General features: G+C 48.2%; 1 protein-coding gene across 1 annotated transcript in view; it reads right to left on the bottom strand.

Annotated features, from left to right (window-relative positions):
- Positions 1–16,708, bottom strand: part of cacna1c (calcium channel, voltage-dependent, L type, alpha 1C subunit) — a 1,373,114-nt gene that overhangs the window by 504,134 nt on the left and 852,272 nt on the right. Inside the window, exons 13-14 of the mRNA XM_041215565.1 lie at positions 1,626–1,851; positions 527–734 (exon numbers count right to left, since the gene is read on the bottom strand). Of these exons, the coding sequence (XP_041071499.1) occupies positions 527–734; positions 1,626–1,851 (434 nt within the window). The remainder of the gene's footprint in view (positions 1–526; positions 735–1,625; positions 1,852–16,708) is intronic.

Genomic DNA, 16,708 nt, shown 5'->3' on the forward strand with positions numbered 1-16,708 from the left:
ATCAAATGCCTTATGGGCAGCATACTGAGAGATCTTGAAGATGTCACTAGTAGATTCCTGGAAGGACCAGGGGTGAAGAAATTCAGGTCTGTAGTGATTTTGACAGTCATTGGTAAAGTGCATCCACCTGGCCCTCTTGGAAGAAGGTCTTCTTCCAGGAGGCCGCCGATATCAGAAATTACTATCGCAAAAGCCTGAGTACCCTGAGATACTCTTGCTCTGTCATGTTGAGGAAGCTTACCCTCCAGTGTGGACCCTGTGCTGGGCATATAACTTCCTTCAAGCTGGAGTTATGATAGCAAAGTGGGACAATCATTGAGGAAATCTCATTAACTAATTTATGATCCTGCAAGATAAACAAGTCAATAAGTGTAACCATATAAAGTACTTTGCATTTAGGACAATGGATAAATAAAGGTTTAAAAATGTTTTATTCATTTGGAGTTAACTATGCTAATAATATAGTTACCAGGCTGCAACCAGCGCTTTGACAATGTATATAGTGTTAAAAGTAACCAATACATACCTGGAAGACAGTGAGAAGGGACTGAGGAAAGTTATCAAATGTACTCCGTTTTGTTTCCATCTCATCAAAATTGAACTTTCCTCCAAAAAGTTGCATGCCCAAGAGTGAAAAAATGATGATAAAAAGGAAGAGGAGCAGCAATAAAGAAGCAATTGAACGAACTGAATTCAAAAGGGAAGCTACCAAGTTACTCAAGGAATTCCAATATCTAAAAATAGAAACAAAGAAGGTAATTATGCACTTATTCACAATTTCAGGACTGACATTCTTAAGTGCTTTATTATCTTAATTCTTCCAGACTGGTTTTGACATGCCTCTTTTGCTTTAGCTAAATAATATTTAGATATTTTTACAGTGCATAAGTGGATTTGAAAGTGACAGTCACCCACTGCACCATCAAGTTCTCTAATGAATGATCAAAAGTTTAATCCTATTAGTTTGGGTTGCATTCAAAATTTATCACAGATAAAAGGAGAATGCTATCTTTCCAAACCACCATCCAATCCCTAAATTTACCATTTACTTAAAATAAAAAGAGTTCCTTTTTGGAAATTAATTCTTAATAGATTTATTATTTTATACTCAATTTATATAGTTTCCAAGTATTTATGCCGCACATGAGAATGCAGTCCCAAAATTTCATATTTTAATGCAGAGGGCGTTACATCCTGTTCTAATTAATGCAACTGCAATTGATTTGAGAGCTTAATTAATCTGTTCAAAATAAAGGTATTCTAAACTGAGAGAAATTCTATATTTTACAACAATAAAATAATGAATATTTACGTTGCTTGATTTCTGTCCATTCTTGATCAAATGTGCAAAATCACAAATATCACTGAAGTTCTCCTTGGTTATCTGTATTTATCTTACCTAATGATTTGCAGATTAATTTTTAATTTATGTGTTGAACAGAATACATTATAAGTTATGTCTAATTAATGGTGTTGAATTATTCATTACTGCAGCACTTATAAGTGATCGGGTCAATCCATTTGATTCCTTTATATAATTGTATTCTTACCCTGACAGGTATGCATACATTTTATTTGTTTGATAAAAATGTAAATATCAAAAAATGAAAAAAATAACTTATTACCTTGTAATTTTAAATATCCTCAGAAGCCGCACACAGCGAAGCACTGAAATACCAAGTGGGGACATAATCTTGGTCTCCACTAGAATAGTCTCAAGGATTCCCCCACAGACAATGAAACAGTCAAAACGGTTAAAGAGTGATACAAAGTAAGCTTGAAGTCCAAGACTGTACATCTTAAGCAGCATTTCACCAGTGAAAAGTGCCAAAAGGACTTTGTTTGCAGTATCTACAAAATAAAAAAAAACAAGTTAAAAAATAATTGCTCCCTCCACAATTTTCTTACCCTTTTCTCCTTCCTGTCCTACAAAAAGCAACATACAGTGAGATATGGCAGATGATGGCAGTCTTTAGGGTACTTTGCTCTGGAGGCCATTATTGCATGCGCCTAGACTAACTACCAATCATGATGGGTATTGGAATTTACCCAGTCCTGTCTAAATTGGCACCTTCCAATAAGCTTGAGTTATAACCCTGACTGATTTTCTCCACTGTAGCTAAGGGAGATAGAGGCCAAGTGTATCATCAACATCATTACATGAAAAATCAACTAATTCAGCACAGACCAGGAAGTGAACTTGGACCTTTCCCTGTGGTGTGAAGCTTAGTGCCGTATCATAAGATACATTTACACAGTGCGTCACAGGGAAAACTGCAACATTTTAGAAAATAAACAAACGCTTTGGGGAGAATTTTCTCCTGATTGGGTATTCAGACGATTGATGCTCGCAATCTGCTGCGCACCGCCATTTTACGTGGGTGGGAGATCCTGCTTCTCAGTGACGGGAGGAGGAGGCCCCCCCAACCTGACCAAATGTGCCTGCGAGGAGGTGGCCAAGACAGTGAGCTCCCATGATGTGGTGCGACACACGTGGGTCCAGTACCGCAAGAGAATCAACGACCTCCGAAGGGTGAATACCATGTTGGCAGAGGTCACTTAATGCAGCTGGCAGACTTTCGCCTAAGTGCCACCCCCCACCCCCACCACCACCCCCCTCCCAACAACTCTGAGTGCTGTTACAGCATTGAATCCTTCACGGCATGTTTCCCTTGCTGCATGGGCCAGCAGAAATTGCCCATGCCTAGTTCACCCTGAGAGGGAAGTGCTGAGAGTGGTTCTGCACCCACAGCATGTGTGACACTGACACCCAGAGTACAGATTCATGAGCAAATGCAAGGATCTGCACCTAGGTATAGTGCTAGAATAGCAAAGCATGTCAGAGATCTGGTGCTAACATTCTGGGAGGGGAGCTTCTAGGTGGTGTGGCGCCAATCCATCTGCTGGATTTGCATTCCATGTGCTTGTGCCTCCTTGCTTTGCAAGGCTACACCTTGTGTTGTCAAATGTGCTGGAGGCAGCATTTGGGCAAGGTGGGGGGGGGGGTGGTCAGCCCTGGCTTCTTTGTGTGAGTGTGTGGCAGCTGCGAGGTAACAGGGAACTAGAGCACTGCAATGTCCCACTCTGGTTGGGGTGGCAGGGATGTGATGAGAATCCAGGTACAGGCTGGACTAATCGATGCTCTTCTCTCCTTTTCAGGAGAAGACTGCACACAATGCCACCGAGCGGATGCGGACTGGCGGAGGCCAGACCCAGTTGGCAATCGTGACTAGATTTCAGCAGATGGCCATGGATCGGAGAGGTGCCATGCACAGAGGCAGAGGGGCCAACTCTCACATCTGAGGGCTCTGAACATTTTGACTCACCAGCGTCACACAATCTCTGCCTGGCAGCGAAGCACCAGCGCAGATACTAGCACCTCGGTGTGGAATTGAATATCATCGGCTAGTGTCCCGGGGCACAGCGGATGAGCAGCACGTCACACTCGCTTGAGGTGGAAGGTGACTGAGAGCAGAGGAATGCCCGTGGAACACCAGCAGTCGGAGGCAACTAGCAGGGGACCAGGCACATGCTCTGGTCAGATGTGCCTGCTGACATGAGATGTGGTGCGCCTCAGTGGAGTTGTCCATGTTGGCAGAGGTCACATGCAGCTGGCAGACTTTCGCTGGACTCTGAGTGCTGTTACAGCATTGGGCATGTGCTGCATGGGGCAGAAAGGATCTGTGCTGAGAGTGGTTCTGCACCCACAGATGACACTGTACAGCATATGCGATCTGCACCTAGGTAGCCAGCCTGTTTGCCGAGCACTAAGGTCACCATGTGTGTCCCAGCAGCCATGGCACTGCTGAATGCTAAATGATTTAAATTTGCAACACGGGATGACCATTGGTTTTGGAAGGATGAATGCATAATGATCCGAGGGACAGGCATGCACATTGACATTGTCTCCATTTTAACTAATCAAATGTTCTTGTTCTTCCTTTCAGCGTCACCGGAGCAGGGCTGGGAGGAAGAGGCAGAGGGGCCAACTCTCACATCTGAGGGCTCTGAACATTTTGACTCACCAGCGTCACACAATCTCTGCCTGGCAGGCACCAGCGCAGATACTAGCACCTCGGTGGGAATTATATCATCGGCTAGTGTCCCGGGGCACAGCGGTGAGAGCACGTCACACTCGCTTGAGGTGAAGGTGGAGACAGAGAATGCCCGTGGCACCAGCAGTCGGAGGACTGCAGGGGACCAGGCACATGCTCGGTCAGAGGCTGATGATGTGCCTCTGGAGTTGTCCATCAGGCAGCAAATGCTGGAAGTGCAGCAGGGGTGTGCGGGAGGATCTGGCGGAGATACATGAAGCTATGCGTGACATGGTCTCCGTGCTGCAGGAGTCCACGTGGAGCATCACTGATGCAATGAGCCTCATGGTCGAGCGCCATGCTTCCTCCATGAAGAGAGTGGCAACTCTTTGGAGAAGCTCCTCCAGACCAGCAATTGGGGCTTCCTGGGGTTGTGCATGGACCTGCAAGCCCTCACAGCAGCATTGACCTCAGCTGGTCAGTGCTAGTGTGGGAGATGGTTTGGGCACCAAGTATCCTAGTTTGGTGCCGATCCATCTATGGTGAGCAGGATGGTCTGAGACGACCTCACGTCGGCGCAGCTGCCTATCGTCTCCACGGGCTTCTCTCAGGGCACTCCGAATGAGGGCAGCAGCTCTTCTGCCCCTCTGCTAGAGACCGTGGCATTCGATGGGGCTGCGGTGACTGGGAAGATGCCAGCTGTGGAACTGGCCGCTCCCTCCCAGGCAGGGCCATCAAAGGCTCCACAGGCCAGCGGACGGCCGCCAAGATCATCGAGGCCGACAGAACAGCACAGTGAGCAGGCTGTCTCACATGCCAGTGCCAGTGAGGAGAGAGCACCTAGATGTAGCACCCGTAAGTATAAACTTAAGGCACACCACAGGTTTCTCACCTTTATGTTGCCCCACTATTAGTTCATGACCACTTGGTGTGATGTGTTATACCTTTGTAATTATTTTTTTCTGAGCTTCCTTTTGTTAAATCATTAAATTTTGATATGTGAGCATGGCTCAGGATGACACCTTTCTTTTGCAGGTGGATGGTTACCCATGATGTTATGAGTGAGTTGTGTGACATTGAGCTTTTCTGACAAAGCCCTTAGTTAATGTTCCTATCCAAGCAGATTTTGCACTCAGGTATCGAGTATGGAGCCTGCAGCCTTGGCTTGTGTTGGAGGTCCATCTGTGGTGTGCTAGCTGAAGGCTCGTTGGATTTACGCCTCCCAGGTGTCCCTGACTCTCTGGAGTGTGCTCAGGTCAGCATCTACCCCCTCAGTGTTCACCTGTGCGTGCTCATCCTCGGGTTCACTGCTGGACTCATCGTGTGCAACCGGAGCAACTGCGTCTACATATGTAGATGGATTTCACCTCTTTTCTTTTTTCCTTAGTTCTGATGAAGAGTCATTTGGACTCAAAACATTAACTCTATTCCTCTCCGCAGATGCTGTCAGACCTGCTGAGTTTTTCCAGGTATTCATGTTTTTGTGTCAACATCTTCTTCGTCCACTGCGCCGCCCCTTTCCAGCGTAAGATTGTGGAGAGCACAGCATGCAACCGCTATCAGTGACCCACGACCTGGGGGGCGTTGGAGTGCGCCCACTGAATGGTCCCGGCATCGGAAGCACATCTTGTGAAGACCTATGGTTCTCTCTACCATCGCCCTTGTGGAGGTGTATCTCCTATTGTACTGCTGCTCAGCTTCTGTTCTTAGATGGCAGAGAGGCGTCATGAGCTGCCTTTTGAGAGGTTAGCCCTTGTCACCTAGCAGCCATCCATCCAGCCAGGCTGGAGCACTGAAGAGCCTTAGAACCTGGCAATGTCTGAGGATGTAAGCGCCGTGGGAGCTGCCTAGGTATTTTGCACAGACTTGCAGAATCTGTATCTTGTGATCACACACTATCTGCATGCTCAAGGAGTGGAATCCCTTTCTGTTGACGAAGGCACCCGGCTCACCCACTGGCGCCATGATGGCCACGTGTGCAGTCGATTGAACCCTGGATGCAGGGGAAGCCAGCAATCGCTGCGAAGCCTCTGGCTCGCTCTGTCTGGCTGGCCTCATCCCAGCGGTAGAGGACGAAAGTCAATTCATGCCTGAACAGAGTGTCTATAACCTGCTTGATACAAATGTGGACAGCTGACTGGGAGACTCCGCAAAGATCACCCATCAACCCCTGGAAAGAGCTGGAGGCATAGAAATTGAGGGCAGCCGTGACCTTCAGCGCCACTGGCATGGGGTGCCCACCCACATAGTTTGCGCAGATCTCAGGGCCTATCATCTGACAGTTGGAGGTGACTGTTTCCTTTGAGAGACGGAGCCTCCTTCGGCACTGCACCTCAGACATATTGAGGTAGCTGCTTCGCCGCCTTTATACCCTGGCAGCAGGATAGTGGCGTCTTCTGCCGCCCCTTCCACCTTGGACTTCTCCTCCCAAAGATGGCTCCCCTGGAGGCTGATTGTGGACTCCTGGCCTCCTCCCTCTTCTGGCCCTCCCTTCCTCCTCAGCGGAGGTGCCTCCAGTGGAAAGCACAACTCCCATTCCCAGGCCAAGGGAAGGCTTCCTGAAACCTGCAGGCCCCAGAAATGATCTTTACTGTAGAGTCCTGACCTGATGGCTATTACTCCTGTCCATGCAGCTGTGAAGAGTTTTGAAGTATTCTTGCTCACACAGGCAAGTATCAGTAAGTTTCACAATTAAATATCTAACAAATACCACTTGCAACCCCCCACCCGTGGATGAGGTTTATACAAATGTGGCCTACCCGCCTGCTATTGCGCCCATGCGACGTCCTGAAGATCGCACTGGCCCTGAAAAATAACAGACAATTGCTGCCTCAAGGGCCTTGAGTGGGTGATTACCTAATGGCGGCCGCACATCGGAGAACTTTGCACGCCTGCCCACCTAAATATCGCGATGGTACGTGGTGACGTCAGGATGCTCGCCCTCGCATGCCGTTGAGAAAATTCTGGCCTAAGTGGTCATTATGTCACTGTTAACCACATTTGTAAATGTTGGCAGAATATGGATGGTAATCTGTGATGCTGACACAACCGAAGCAGAAACTGAAGAAGCAAAAGTCAGTTTGAGTCTGGGGCCATATCAATAGTGGTGTCATCATACAGGGTAAGCAGCCAACCCCATTAAGTACTCTTACAGGGAGCAAACCAGAAAGTAAAATGAACTAAATTTTTCACCTTTAAATAAAATTTACAAAGTGTGAAATAAATGGTTGGAAATAAGGTAGAAATTAAGGTATAAACAAGTAAATAAAATGTAAAATTTATCATAATGAAGAAATTCAAAATTCCATAAATATAAATATTAGTATTCCAGAGTCAGAGAGTTTTTTGGTAGCAATTATGAACTTAATACACTATTAAAACCCAGTTACACCTCATTAACAATGCATAACTTTTTCAAAGATTTTTGCAGCGAAACTAACGGAGTAAAAGAAAATATTGTCAACAATTCAATAATTTCTACTTGATTGCAGCCTCAGCAGAGCACCCTATGGGTAAGTGTAAAATCACTGACATCAGCTTCTGGATTTTCAGGCAAAACTGTGCATGTGAAGAGCCCAGGGGCTGAATTTTTATTCTGGGGTTCAGACCCAACATTGGGCGAACTTCTGGGTCCTGACCCCACACCCCATCGAAAATAGATGTGTGACAGATTTTAGAAGAAAAGGCCACTAATTGGGCATGGGTCGAGATCCCAATCCAATTAGTGGTGGTTTAGGTTGAATCTGTACAGAATTTAAAGGAAAAACAGCAGCAGTCATGGTGCTGGCTGTTTCATCCACAGATAGAGAAGCAGAGTCAGTACCAGGACAGGCACCTGTAGCAGGACTGCTCTGTGTTTCTCTGATGCCTTCTTAGGGGCACTTTTGAAGGTTGTGCAACATGGAGAAGCATTCTTTTCCATGGAAGCAGTAGGAGAAGGCCATCCAGCCAAATGAAGGAGGCATGTTTGTAGGTGGTTCATGCTATAAGTAGCCACCGTGTTATGAAGAGGACAAGGATTCAGTGCCACAAGCATTTCAATGAACTTCTTAGGTTTAGCAAGGTGAGTGCTGTACGAGACACACGTGAGACACTACAGACACAAGTCTGTAGTCACCAGTCTATACATGAGCTGCAGAACCTGGGTGCACATGGTGCTCTTGAACATGGGAGAAATGGATGCCCAGGAGTATTACTGAGCCCTGAACAAAGCACACAAATCTAATGTTATCGTGGAGGAGGCAACATTAAGAAATGGTACTAGTAGGCATAGCATGAGGTCATCTTGCAAAAAAGTGGTTTCTCTACTCTGTGAAACACAAACGGTCCCTAAAAATGTCGAGGTCTCCTGGTTAAGGCTTCAATGTTGACATCCTCAAGTTGATAGGATGGCATCTTATATCTCTTATCTATACCAATTGTCTAGCAAAACCTAGCAAATGGCTACCAGCATGAGGTATACTAAAAGATGATCTTAAGCTAAAGTGATGGATAAGGAAATACACCCTGAAACATTGGATACCTGTCCTGCGGTCATTGCCCAGAGCTATTCGAACAAGTGAGTGACTAGGTTAAATAAATAGCCCCTAGAAATAAAGTATATTAACAGTTTCTGGGAGGCAGGAGGCAATCTTCGTCATGCAGTTGCCTTCTTCAGAGAAGGAAGCCCGGCGTAAGAGTTTCCTAACACTTCGACTAGAGAGAAGAAGGCTGCTGCCATAAGCTAGAGAAATCAACACTGACCCCATGCCATCCATCAGTTTGCCCTCTGGATCAGTAAATTGCTCTCATCTCTCATGGTTCATATGCTTTTCCTAGCTATTTAGCGTATCTAACCTGTTGCCTCTTAATCAACTGAAAACTATCTTAAAATCACTTATGAGTTCTTGACTGCCTATTTTGGGTAATTGGAATTTTCCCAGAATTGCACTAAGTGAGGAAATGGGCAGGTAAATTGGAGTCCAAACTGCTGACGAAAATGATGGGCTTTCACGCCATATCATCCTGAACCCGCCTCATTATTTATCCACTCCTGCAAAACACGTTGTTTCCATGGCGGGCGGGCTTTCATTTGTCCTCCCGCCATCACCCCGCTGTTGCATCATGCCAGCTGCCATCTTTAAAAGGCAGCCGCCAGCAAAGTGCTCATCGCTACCAGCGCGCCACGAGCGCACCACCGCTGCCCGGGAGGACATGGCCAGCAAAGGAAAAAATGCTACAGCCCCAGCTTCAATGACAGGTCCCTCAAGCAACTGCTGGATGCCGTGGAGGCCAGCCTCTACCACCGGTCTGGCCGCAGGATCAGCAGCAAAGTCACTAGCCTGGCTTGGGAGGCGGTGGCAGCGGTGGTCAGTGCAAATGCCCTGCAGAGGAGGACAGCCAGCCAATACCACAAAAATTATGAATGAGCTCCTCCATTCTGCCAGGGTAAGTCACTCTTTTCATCACTCCCAACTCTGATACTCACAATCCCATGTCACAGGGCCCTCACTCCCTGCCATATACTCTTTCACACATACTGTCATTGCCCTCATCCCATCCATGGGACTACTCACCACCCACACAGGCCAGGCATACTTATCATCTGGCCTGGCAGGCATCCATTACACTCTCCCCATCCCTATCCATGCAGGACAAACTGGCTCACAACAGGAGGGAAAGGTCGCAGACATGCGGAGGGATGCCGGAGATCAAAATTCTGACAGAATTCGAAAAACAAAGCCATCCAGCTGGCCAGCAATGACCGGGACCAGTCCTGTGCTGACAGTGAGGTCGGCATTTCTCTACTGAGTGAGAATTCAGCAGCGCAACATCCATCAGACAACCATGCCGTGAGTGACTTGTCTTCTTTCACAGGCCACTGCCATGCAATAATTATCTCTCCTTACTTTCACAGGCATGTCTGCCAAACAGAACTCATGACCCAGGGCCTCCAATCAAGCCCCAAAGAAGCGCTGAAGAGGAATCTGGAGGCACCTTCCCTGAAGTCCCGTCACAGCTCTCACCCACACCCTCCACCAGCACAGAGACACACACCTTGATGGGACTTAGCTTTACAGTAGCCTCGGCATCACAATCTGGTGGGCACATCGCACTTTCTGATCCACAGCAGGCGGAGGCAGGGACTTCCCAGGTCCCCGGCACTTGGAGGATTGCCGGAGGCCAGAATGTTGCTGAGTCCGAGTGAGGTGACGAGCCTCTGGACTCGGTCATGTCACAGTTGCTGGAACTGCAAAGACAAGCTAGGGGACATTAGGAAGAGATGTCTCAGATTGCAAGGCATGATGGAGAAGCCTGTCCGTCTTCAAGCTGAGGTGATAGTACCGGCATTGCAATGCACCGAGGTCAACACTGGCAGTATGGCAGCCACCATGGAGATCTTGGACCAGGACATCACTCCTGCACTGCTATGCGGCTGAATTCCATCGTTGATGCCATAGTTGGCCTCAAAAAGTGTGTACACGAAAGGGTGTGGGGCCACTTGGTCTCACTCCAGCTACCCCTTCCACTCACAGAGTCAGCTAGTGGCCCTTTGGGCACCCATAGGGAGGAGGATCGACTCAGGTCACTCTGGGAATGACCAGCCCATCCGAATCCTCTCTTACTGTGGCCTCTGCAGCTCCAGCTTCACAGGCCGAGGAGGGTGCCACTGCCATACAGCAGGACCCTGAAAGAAGACCAGGGCCCAGAAAATCTCCGCCCTCCAGAGGACACCTGGCAAAGTCATCACAGACAGGGCTTCACAGTCAGCAGGTTGCCTCCACCTCTGCTGTGGATGTCTGGGCAGCACCAAGATGTAGCGGCAGGGTTAGGAAAGTTAGGTAAAAGTAGTTGCACAGCTAGGCACGGGTGGTAATCACTTGTACATAAAATTCACTATTGTCAATAAACTCCTAAGAATGTCTCCCTGCTGTGGCTCCTTGTTCTGATGAGCAGTGTTCTTGTCACTCAGATGTGAAACCTTTCTGTACAAGATAAAAGGCAGGTGTCTCAGTCCAGGGCTTCTTCCCTGTGCTCTGTGCAGCCTTCAGACCACAGTGATGGTCCAGCCTCACACTCCCTGGAAACATTACTGATGCCTGCACCTCGGCGGTACTGGTCATTGCTGCCAGAATATAGTGGGTAGGCGCCACAGAGTTCTCTCATTCTCTGTGTGTTCTCAGCACCTTTAAGGTGGGGCTGGCCCCCATCACACCAGCATCTGCAACCAGTGATGCTGTGCACCAGCTCCTCAAGGGCTGAGATGCTGAAAGCGGACACAGCATCAGATGCATCTAAAGTTTCATGGCTGCGTTTCTGATACGGCCCTGATCATGGAGCCCAAGTGAGCTGCCCTCGGCCAGACAGGAGTGAGACATTCTCAGAGGCTATGAGAAGATCTATGGAGCGTCTTCACTGCATGTTGTCATCATCCTCCTGTGATCGAGCGACTATTAGAACCTCCGCTGCATCTCCATGACAGGAGCGTACTGGTGCTGCCATAAGCCAAGCTGGAGTCAAACATTCACAACTGCGATGTGAGGATCTATGGGAACACCTCACCGCATGTTGTCATCATCCTCCACAAATCTGGCAGCTATGAGGGCCTCCCGAGTGCGTCTGCCTCATCTAGCCAATGCAAGAGCCTCATCCCCATCATCATCACCTTTGATGAGCCCCTCACCCTCATCCCCGTTGGCATCTTCCTCATCCAAGGAGACCTCCAGCTCCTCCATCTCCTCCTCAGCCAGCTTGGAGTGCCAGGTTGTAAAGGGTGCAGCACACAACAAAGATGCGTGACTCCCTCTGCGGACTGTATTGCAGGGCTCCATCAGACTGGTCCAGGCACCGGAACCGCATCTTCAGCATCCCGATGGTCTGCTCCACCAAGTTGTGAGCTGCTGCACGAGCCTCATTATAGTGTTGCTCTGCTGCAGTCTGAGGCCACTGCATGGGTGTCATCTCTATAGATAGCCCTTGTCACCAAGGAGCCAACCCTGCAGCTTCTGTGGACCCTGGAAGACTACAGGGATCTGCGAGCGACTCAGGATGTAGGCGTTGTGCATACTCCCTGGAAACCGCCACACCTGCAAGGTGTGTTTCTGATGGTTGCATACCAGCTGCACATTCAGTGAGTGGAAGCCCTTATTGTTGATGAAGTCCACTGGGTGTAACGATGGAGACCTGAGCACCACATGAGTGCAGTCAATTGCACCCTGCACCTGTGGGAATCCTGAGATTAGGGCGAACCCAATGGCCCTTGCATCCTGGCTGTATCGGTCCCAGGCAAAATGCACAAAGTTGTGTGCCATAGAGAAGATGGCATCCGTGACCTCATGGATGCATTTGTTAGTTGCAGATTGTGAAATCCCAGAGGTTACCTGTGGAGCCCTGAAAGGAGACACTGGCAGAGAAATTGAGCGCTGTGGTCACATTCACAGCTACTGGCACCGGATGCCCTCCATGTCCCCTTGGTGCCAAGCCCTGCAGTAAGTGGCAGATGTGAGCCACCAGGTCCCTAGACATGTGCAGGCATCGGCAACTCTGGTTCTCAATCGTCTGGAGGAATGGCAGGCTGTGTCTATGGATTCTGGGTGTCGCTAGGCACTGACCAGCCATGGCTTGCTGTCGCTCCTGGGCAGCGTGTGCAGGAGGCCCTGCTGCCCCTTCTTCATGAGGTTGCTGCTCCTGCCTTTGCACAGCCAGGAGCCTCAGTTGCTCTCTCCTCAGTCTTCTACGGTTTATGTAGGCCATCAAGCATCCAGCTAGGTCACCAGGATCCATGATACTGATGTGGTCGTTCTGCAGCAGGAAAGAGAGAAGGAGAGATGTGGTTATCATGGCTGTATTTAGCACCTTTCCTGGCTCTGTGTGACCACCCCTTAAAGCTTCCCAGAGAGGTCACCCCTCGGACGGCCAGAGATGAGCGCGCTGCATGGCTGCCCTGTCAACCTGCCACATGGAGGATACTGGTCTAAACCGCGATGCTGAGATTGCAAGGAGCTGTGAGCGCCTTCAGCAGCGACTGCTACATGGCCAACGTTGAAGAGGAGATTGTACAGCCCCACGATCCAATAAAGTGGTGGCGGACTTGAAGTCTGTTCTGGGGGAACGGGAGGGGAGGTGCTGGGGATGGTAAGGTATGGAGCACTTGGTCGTCCTTTGGTGCCACCGCATTGCTTGCATGGGCTAGGAGCATGACCCCAATCATATCACTGTGGTTGCACCTGATCTGCCTCAGTTGCAGGGTCATGGTCAGTTTATATAGATGTCCCTAATGCGTGGCCACTTCCCTCGCTTACTCTGACCCCCGCCTCTGCCTATGCGCTGGACACAGTGCCAGGGCAGCACTTGACCCCAACACCCACTCCCCAACTCCACCAACAAGGGTCGCCTTCAAGGCCGGCCAGCACTTGCCTCCGAACACCCCGCCTACCCCTCAGCAGTTGCCTCCGAGGCTGGCCAGCACTTGCCCCCAGACACTCCCCCCCCAGCCACCTCCAGGGCCAGACATCAGTAGCCCTAGCAACCCCCCCCACCAACAGCCCCCAAACCCGGTGCCCATGGGGCCTGTAAACAACAGGCATGCTATGGAGAACACTGCTGCTCACTCACCTCAGCTCCCCCAAAGTGAAGGCCGCCAAGTGCACGTGCCTGCATGCTGTTGTGAAACACGTCGGCGTGCTTTCCCGCTGATGTGGACGGACAATATGGCGGGGTTCCAAGAGCCTGGCAGGATAGCCTTTTAATTATATGCTGGTGTATTATAATTAGCTCCCTGCTGACCGATGGCGGGAAACATGGCCTACTGTCAGCGGGCTGAACGGAGAATCGTGACCTGCCATCACGCCATCATAAAGCAGGTCACGCCATACTTTCCACGCATGCCACCTATCCCGCCCACTGCCAAAGGGTTTGGAAAACTCTGCCCCATGACTCCCAAGCCTTAAAACTTACAACTCTGGAGATTGTCAAATCTCATGTGACTGTTCTGCTGGAAGTGATGAGGGAGACCAACATTGTCTTAGCTCTTTCTCTTGACTTGCAGGAGAAAAGAGCACCCAATGCAAGTGAAAGGGCTCATTCGGGCACTGAAGTGCCCCAGCTTGCCATATGAACATACATGGAGGCAGTCCTTGATTGAAAAGGCCGCAGACCTGACTGGGGATAGTAGCAGCAGTGGGGGATAAAAGATAAAAAGGATTGGTGGAGTGAAAGAGAGAGAGAGAGAGAGAGAGAGAGAGATAAAGAGGGTTGCAGAGAGAGTGATGAGTTGATTGGCTAGTGAATATCGTTGCTGTGTTTCCCCTTCTCCAAAGTTAGGGCAACAATCTAAGGAGCTGGGAAATTCAAAATATCATTTTTTTTTACATAATCAGGGTTAAGCAAAACATTTAAGCGAACTTCCCTATATTTAAGTGACATCAGCAGAGGGGAAATGAGTAGCTAAAATAAAAACAAAGTGATTGAAAAACTCAGCAGCTCTGGCAGCATCTGTGGAGAGAGAAACAGAATCAATATTTTGAGTCCAATATGATTCTTCTTCGGAAGTGAGCAGCTGGTGAGTCTTTTTTAAGTGGCAAGTTTTATAAATAGACAAATAGCAGTGCAGCTTTGACCTCTCGAGTGTGCATCCTGTGTAATATGGGATCTCCAGGATGCTTCCCGTGTCCTTGATAACCATTTGGGCAGGAAGTGTCATCAGCTACAGCACTTTGAACTTCGGATTTCAGAGCTTGAGCAGCAGTTGGCGTCACTGAAGTACATTCACAAGCTTGAGAGCATCATGGATGGCATGTTTATAGATGTGGGGTATACAAGGAAGATTAGAAGATCCATAGTGGTAGGAGATTCAATAGCCAGGGGAACAGAATCACAGCTAGGTGATTCTGCAGCTGCAGATGTGAATCCAGGATGGTATGTTGTCTCCTTTCCTGGTACCAGAATCAAGGAGGTGACTGAATGGTTGCAGAGTACCCTGAAGGGGGAGAGTGAACAGCTGGCAGTCGTGACCCACATCGGTATCAATGGCATATGTAGAAAGAGGGACATGGTCTTGCAGTCAGAATTTAGGGAGCTGGATAGGAAATTAGCAAGCAGGACCTAAATCTCCAGATTATTCCTGGTTCCATTTACAAGTGAGTACAGAAAAGGAAGGATAAAGCAGATGGATGCGTGGCTACAAAGATGGTGCAGGAGGAAGGGTTTTAGATTCTTCCACCATTGGGTCCAGTTCTGGGGGAGACAAGTTGCACCAAAACAGAGAATGGACCAATTTCCTTATAGGAAGATTTGTTAACGCTAATGGGGAGAGTTTAACATCCGAACATATGAACAAGAAACAGGAGCAGGCCATTCAGCCCCTCGAGCCTGCTCTGCCATTTAATAAGATAATGGTTGTTCTGATAATAAACTGAAATCTGCATCCCAAGCACCCCTGGTAACCTATCGCCCCTTGCTTACCAAGAATCTATTCACCTCTGCCATAAGAATATTCAAATACTCTGCTTCCACCACCTTTTCAGGAAGAGAGTTCCAAAGGCTCATGACCCTCTGAGTGAAAAATTTCACCTCATCTCTGTTTTAATGGGTGACCCCTTAATTTTAAACAGTGACCCCTAGATCTAGATTCTTCCACAAGAGGAAACATCCTCTCCATGTTCACTCTGTCAAGACCCCTCTGGATCTTACATGTTTCAATCAAGTCGCCTCTTACTCTTCTAAACCCCAGTGAATAAGAGCCTAGTCTGTCCAACCTTTCCTCATAAGACAACCCACCCATTCCAGGTATTAGTCTGATAAACCTTCTCTGATTGCTTCCAATGCATTTACATCCTTCCTTAAATACAGTGACCAATACCATGCACTGTACTCCAAATGTGGTCTCACTAGTGCCCTGTACAACTGAAGCATAACCTCCCTACTTTTATATTCAATTCCCCTTGCAATAATTTATAACATTCTATTAGCTTTCCTAATTACTTGCACACTGAACTAACTTGGCGGTGTTATGGAAACCAGTTGCTAAGGCTAAAGAGGAATACCAAGGTGCACAGAATACTGGGAGAGACAGATATACACCAGAAAAAGACAAGGCAAGGTAGGAGGTGGGTTCAGCATAAGGGGGAAAATAATAAAGTCTAAATTAGCATTACTGTGCATTTATGAAAATGCGTGTGGTACATACAAACACATGAATTAGGAGCAGCAGTGGGCCATTTGGCCCCTCATGCTCCGTCATTCAATAAGATCATGGTTGATTGTGGCTTCAACTCCACATTCTGCCAAACTCCGATAACCTTGGACTCCCTTGTTAAACAAGAAAAGAATCTATCTAATTATCCTTAAAAATATCCAATGACCCTGCCTCCACTGCTCTCTTCGGAAGAGAGTTCCAAAGACTAATGACCATTTCAGAGAAAAAATTTCTTCTCATCTCTGGCTTAAGTATTTTTAAACTGTGTCCCCTAGATCTAGTCTCTCCCAAAAGGGGAAGCATCCTCTCAGCATCCACCCTGTCAAGTTGCTCAGAATATGTTTCAATAAGATCATCTCTGATTCTTCTCAACCACAATGGACACAGGCCAGTCTGTCCAACATTTCCATCTCAGGTATCAGTCGAGTGAGTCTTGTCTGAACTGCTTCTATCACATTTATATCCTTTGTTAAATAAGGAGACCAAAAGAACACAGTAT

The sequence above is a fragment of the Carcharodon carcharias genome, chromosome 21, assembly GCF_017639515.1.
Source record: "Carcharodon carcharias isolate sCarCar2 chromosome 21, sCarCar2.pri, whole genome shotgun sequence".
NCBI classification, from domain to species: Eukaryota; Metazoa; Chordata; class Chondrichthyes; order Lamniformes; family Lamnidae; genus Carcharodon; species Carcharodon carcharias.